The 6,728-nt window shown below is 40.2% G+C and overlaps 1 protein-coding gene across 1 annotated transcript in view; it reads left to right on the top strand.

The window, feature by feature from the left end:
• The window catches only part of pcdh11 (protocadherin 11), a 78,464-nt gene that overhangs the window by 27,016 nt on the left and 44,720 nt on the right, over positions 1 to 6,728 (top strand). The window contains 1 exon segment of the mRNA XM_023992056.2: positions 2,755 to 3,334. Within this exon segment, the coding sequence (XP_023847824.1) occupies positions 2,789 to 3,334 (546 nt within the window). The 5' untranslated portion in view covers positions 2,755 to 2,788.

Below are 6,728 nucleotides of genomic sequence, written 5' to 3'. Positions count from 1 at the left end.
AGCTTGGCAAAGCTTTCGTACTCTAGACCATTTAGTTATAGTTGATAATGCTGATGGTATGAATGAATAAGCTGTTCCTGATAGCGGTACTGTAGACCATGTTATTATGTTGAATAAGCTGTTCCTGATAGGATACTGTATAGACCATGTTATTATGTTGAATAAGCTGTCCTGATAGGTAGGATACTGTAGACCATGTTATTATGTTGAATAAGCTGTCCTGATAGGAGTACTGTAGACCATGGTATATTATAATTGGAGAATAGCTGTCATATTTAGGGGGGCATTGTTGAATAGCTGTCCTGATAGGATACTGATAGTAAGTCTTATGTTGATCTATTATTGGTTTAGAAGCTGTGTCCCTGATTAGCGTACGGTTACTGTAAAGACCATAGTTGTGTAATTGACCAGTGTGGAGGTGAAGCTGTAGCGTTGATAGGTTACTGATGGCCTATTAGACCTGCATGGTTATTCTGGGCGTATTGGAAAATACGTTTAGCATACAAACATGACAGCATAATAACATGGTCTACAGTATCAAAAGCTTTTGTCAAGTCTACAAACATGACAGCATAATAACATGGTCTACAGTATCAGTCTACAAACATGACAGCACAAGGCATTTGCAATATAATTCACAACAAGCATGGCAGCCGTAGTAGTGCTGTGTTTTGGTTCTGAATCCAGATTGGTTCACATTAAGAACACCGCTTACAGATAGATAATAACATAGCTGTTTGTTGACCAATGATTCTAGTATGTTCACCAGACAAGGGAGCCTGGAAATGGGTTGATCGTTAATAAAAAATCACTACTATCCCTGTCCTAATGGAGTGGTAGAGAAAACGTTCCAAAGTTTTGGAATATTTCTTGATACTAAAGTTTTTTATTTATTTTTATTGTGTGTTACTGAGCCAGCAATGAAGGGTGCTGCAAAGACTGGTCCTCATGACAAGTGTTACAATACATCACAACTGCATCACAATGAACATTATACCTGCAGACTTTAAGTCTCCCCTTGGTCCAGGTCTCCCTTGTAAAAAGAGACCTCAATTGGAACTTCCTGGATAAATACAAGTTAAATAAATAACATTTTAAAGTATAGTGTTAGCATAAATTCTAATCCTAATAACCTGAAAGTTGTTCTTGTTATAACAAGCAGAGCAACTGCCTCATATCTCCACGGTCCCTCTTTGGATGGCCTAGTTTGGTTTTGGCAACAGGGACCTTTGCCCCCTAGCCAGGTTTTAGCACACAAAGCTTTGATATAATTGGTGGATCTACCGATCAAGCAAACTGGCATAAAATAAGAAAACACTGATATATTGATACTGTCAGATGGTGCTGAAATCCATAGGCTGTTGATTTACTATTGACTATTTACTCATTTTACCATGGGCTTAATGATAGAGAGAGAGAGATCAGTCAGAGCCCTTATTTGCTATCTAATAACAATACACAGAGCATGTTAGACAAAACTCTATCATCTAATGTTAATGATTACATTGTATGATTATAATATTCTAATGTGAGACATGGTGGCTTTCGTAATGTGTCAATTCACATTATTATGCAGAACATAGTGTTTTCATATGGCTGGGCATTCATGTAATCTTTCCTGTTATTGTTTATTATGTTTTTTTTAGATACTCAGTAAATGAGGCCGTGCGTTAATGAGCAATGTATTTCTCAGCATGGAAGATGGAAGTCGTCCACATCCTAAGTGGTACACTTTTCCCTATATATATATATATATATTATGATTTATTTATTTAACCTTTATTTAACTAGGAATGTCAGTTAAAGAACATATTCTTCTTCATTAACCCTCCCCTAACCCGGACGATGCTGGGCCAATTGTGCGCCGCCCTGCGGGACTCCCAATAGCGGCCAGTTGTGATACAGCAAGGGATCGAACCAGGGTCTGTAGTGACGCCTCTAGCACTRAGRCCGCTGCGCCRCTCGGGAGCCTATACAGTGCACATACGTTGTACTTTTGACCAGGGACAAATCTTAAGTAGTTTCCCATGTTTCCTGCTCGTGATGATCTGACTGATTCCCAAGCTACATATCTTTGTAAACCTGATGACACCGCAAAGGTCAACTCATGTGCCAAACGTACTACCTCACGCCAGCTAAACTCATCAAACATTCATGCAAGGTTGTCTATTGACTACGCCAATGATGATCTCCTCCGGCGAGGAAAATATGAATTGGTTGATTACCTCAATGTAACGGATTGATGGAATATGTGAACTAATAACCTTTTCATGTCTTTGTGTTCAACCAGAGGTGTCGTCAAAGGTTAATTGTGTAAAACTGCTGTTAATTTGCTCTCAAAGACATTGGAGATATGCAGGCTCAGAGCTAGTTAGGTTGATAGGTCAAGTTCAACCCTCTCCATTAGGGAGAATCATACTAATTACACAGTCAGAATATATGGATTTGAGTCTGGAATAGAACTCTGTTTCTTATATAGTGCACTGTGTTTGATCATAGACCTCTGGTCACAAGTAGTGCACTATACAGGGAATAAGGTGCCATTTTCAGATGTAACCTGGGTATCATGTAACTTCTGCAGTAACAAGATAATTTATCTTCCCCTCTCTCTCTGTTTCTCTCTCGGTCTGTCTCTCTCTCTCTCTCTGTCTGTCTCCCTCTGTCTGTCTCCCTCTGTCTGTCTCCCTCTGTCTGTCTCCCTCTGCCTGTCTCCCTCTGCCTGTCTCTGTCTCTCTCTCTGTCTCTCTCTGACAGAGTTGCATCCTTACAAGGAAAGCTCCCATCCTCTATGATTATGGACATAGTAGGTCAGGCTCATGTGTTGGTGGTGTTGCTCACCTGCCTGGTCATGCTGTCCTTGGCCCAAGAGAAGGACTACACGGTGAGGGAGGAGCAGCCCGAGAATGTCCGCATCGGGAACCTGCGGAAGGACTTGGATCTGAACCTTGACCCTGACTTCAAGCTGTCCTCTCCACTGCAGTTTAAGCCTGTCTACAAAACGGGCGATRTGCCTTTGGTGAGGGTAGAGGCCAACACTGGGGAGATCTTCACCACGGCTCATCGCATCGACCGCGAGAAGCTCTGCTCGGGAGTATTCAACGAGAAGCGCTGCTTCTACGAGATCGAGGTTGCCGTTCTGCCCGACGAGATCTTCCGTCTGGTCAAGATCCGGTTCCTGATTGAGGACATCAATGACAACGCTCCACTCTTCCAGTCCACCGTAATAAACATATCCATCCCAGAGAACACAGCCATCAACACCCGGTACCCCGTGCCCTCTGCATTTGACCCAGATGTGGGGATCAATGGGATCCAACAYTATGAACTTGTCAAGGTGAGCTCACACTTCTCTCTATCAGGATCGAGTGACTGTCACTGCTTGTGTGATTGACATGAAGATCAATAGTTTGTATGTTTTATGAATGATTTGTTTTCATCCTTATTCGTTGGAAAAACAATTACACCAATTGTAAAACCAGAAGATCGTAATTTGTGGCATTTACCGCTAGCATAAATCATTTTAACATTCCGTCATTGAAGATTCCAGAAAAGACAGGGCAGTTGTATAGGCAAAAGCTAACTAGATATATGATAAGATAACTAGCTACATACAGTACCACCCCTTCCCAATATCACTGCTGTTCACCTGCATTTAGTGGAACCTATAAGGCTGTGTGTTAGTAGAGCTGTTCTTTGTAGTTAGACTTTATGGGCCACGTTTTCACGCTTAAATCAGAACAGAGCCTTAGGCCACCATGTAACCGCCATGCTTTCTTTGAAAAGGCTTTATGTTATTATGTGTATCAAGTGATAAGCAAGGTGTAGTTTTGCTATAAACCATAACGAAAATTGCAGACACAGCGTACTCCTCAAATTTCCAGAGGAAAAAAAAAAGGTTAAATGTTAGGAATATTGTAGATTATTGACTAGAAAAGGAACTGTGTTATGTTATTATGGTAATAGGTGCTTCATGCAGAACCCAATGTTCTTTTTATCGTCTAATTGATGTTCTATTCAATCGCCGCGCAATATTCTCACTTACCTTAATGAAGTCGACCTAAAAACAGAAAGTAGGATAATGTCATGCGTTCTCCATTTATAGTCTAGACAATACTCAATACGTCGTGGAGGAAGATGAATATTGCAGATTATCTGAGGCCTGCTTGTGAATTCAAATTCAGATATTTTTTTGAGAGGAGATAAAGCACAACATTTGCTATGCAGAGGGGGCACTAAACACACACGTAAAGTAAAGAGACAGTCTTCTAAAATAAGCAACTACAATGAAAATGTTGCTTTGGAAAGGTTGTCTCATCTCGGTGACACRAGGATGTTTTTTTCGGGAGTGTGAGATGGTAAAGAGTCTATCAGGGTGTATCAGATTAAGTGTGCTTTGTGTGAACATTAACAGTATCCTTGCTACCCATGTCTGACTTGATTACCAATTTGCATTTTTATGAGTCATTTCTGTGCCARGACCTCCCCCGCTGAAATGTCCTGAATTGTTCATGCCTGGAAAATGACCAGCCAAATGTTCTGCACATAGCAACGATGATGTTCCCCAGTCATTTCCGTTATTTTGTATTTCCTGTCATGTATATTATTACTTTTCTATTTCCTTGTTTTATTTAGATTCAATTTATTTATTTAGATTCATTGTATCTTTCCTATCTTAGCTTTTTTTTTTTCTAGTTAAATTTCAATTTCAATTCAGTTGCATATCTTATCTTATCTTGGGGAAATATTGCTGTTTTTATATTTTCTATCCATCCTTTTCATTCGAAAGAGGTTTTCTGAATAGCAGTCAATAAACATAAATACAGGTACAGTACACGAGGACACTACCGGTCAAAAGTTTTAGAACACCTACAGTAGTCTGTACTCATTTGTTTTTCTTTATTTCTACTATTTTCTACATTGTACTATAATAGTGAAGACATCAAAACTATGAAATAGCACGCATGGAATCATGTAGTAACCAAAAAAGTGTAAACAAATCACAATACGTTTTATATTTGAGATTCTTCAAAGTAGCCACCTTTTGCCTTGATGACTGCATTGCACATGCTTGGCGTTCTCTCCACCAGCTTCACCTGGAATGCTTTTCCAACAGTCTTGAAGGAGTTAACACATATGCTGAGCGCTTGTTGGCTGCTTTTCCTTCACTCTGCGGTCTAATTCATCTCTCAATTGGTTTGAGGTCGGGTGATTGTGGAGGCCAGGGCGTCTGATGCAGCACTCCATCAGTCTCCTTCTTGGTCAAATAGCCCTTACACAGCTTGGAGGTGTCACAGGCCAGCATCCCAGAGTCGCCTCTTCACTGTTGACGTTGAGACTGGTGTTTTGTGGGTACTATTTAATGAAGCTGCCAGTTGAGAACTTGTGAGGCGTCTGTTTCTCAAACTAGACACTCTAATTAACTGGTCCTCTTGCTCAGTTGTACACTGGGGCCTCCCACTCCTCTTTCTATTCTGGTTAGAGCCAGTTTGCGCTGTTCTGTGAAGGGAGTAGTACACAGCGTTGTACGAGATCTTCAGTTTCTTAGCAATTTCTCACATGGAATAGTCTTCATTTCTCAGAACAAGAATAGACTGATGAGTTTCAGAAGAAAGTTCTTTGTTTCTAGCAATTTTGAGCTTGTAATTGAACCCACAAATGCTGATGCTCCAGATTCTCAACTAGTCTAAAGAAGGCCAGTTTTATTGCTTTTTTAATCAGGACAACAGTTTTCAGCTGTGCTAACATAATTGCAAAAGGGTTTTCTAATAATGTATTAGCCTTTTAAATGATAAAGCTAACACAACGTGGATTAGCTAACACAATGTGCCATTGGAACACAGGAGTGATGGTTGCTGATAATGGGCCTCTGTACACCTGTGTAGATATTCCATAAAATCAGCCAATTCCAGCTACAATAGTCATTTACAACATCAACAATGTCTACACTGTATTTCTGTTCAATTTGAAGTTATTTTAATGGACACAAAATTAGCTTTTCTTTAAAAAACAAGGACATTTCTAAGTGACCCCTTTTTATGGACACAGTCTATTTTACAATAGTTATATTTTGTTATATTTTTCTCCTGTCCTTCCTCTACACTCAACCTCTCCCATCTATTTCTGATGTCCATCCGGTTTGATTTCTATTTACCATATCTTTCAAACTGTACTCTTTCACAAAAGTTCTGAACCTATATACGTTGTACGGGCACGATATGTTTTACATGAGTTATCTTGTTGTTATTAGTCCCAACCTTCAGCTCCATTCAACCCCTCCCATCTATCTCCTAACACCATCCATTTTGGATTTCTATTCATATTTCTATTTGAACACTATACAGTCTTACAGTACAAGACACAGTTTAGTTCAGTAGAGGCTTGTGCAAGCATTCCTAGAATAGCTGCTGGCCTTTAATCCACCCCTTGGACTATCTTTGTATCGTCCTCAGAGACTTGTCTTGGAGCTCCACCGTGAATAATGGTTTACTACCACAGTGTTCCTGCTGTGTCCCTGATTTCCATCTGAAAATGCTACCATTGTGTGTCATCACAGTGTTCCTGCTATGTTCCTGACTTCCAGCTGAAACTGCTACCATCGTGTGTCATCACAGTGTTCCTGTTATGTTCCTGACGTCCATCTGAAACTGCCACCATTGTGTGTCATCACAGTGTTCCTGCTATGTTCCTGACTTCCATCTGAAACTGCCACCATTGTGTGTCATCACAGT

Source organism: Salvelinus sp. IW2-2015, linkage group LG8 (genome assembly GCF_002910315.2).
Source record: "Salvelinus sp. IW2-2015 linkage group LG8, ASM291031v2, whole genome shotgun sequence".
NCBI classification, from domain to species: Eukaryota; Metazoa; Chordata; class Actinopteri; order Salmoniformes; family Salmonidae; genus Salvelinus; species Salvelinus sp. IW2-2015.
This window is presented reverse-complemented; position numbering and strand designations above follow the sequence as displayed.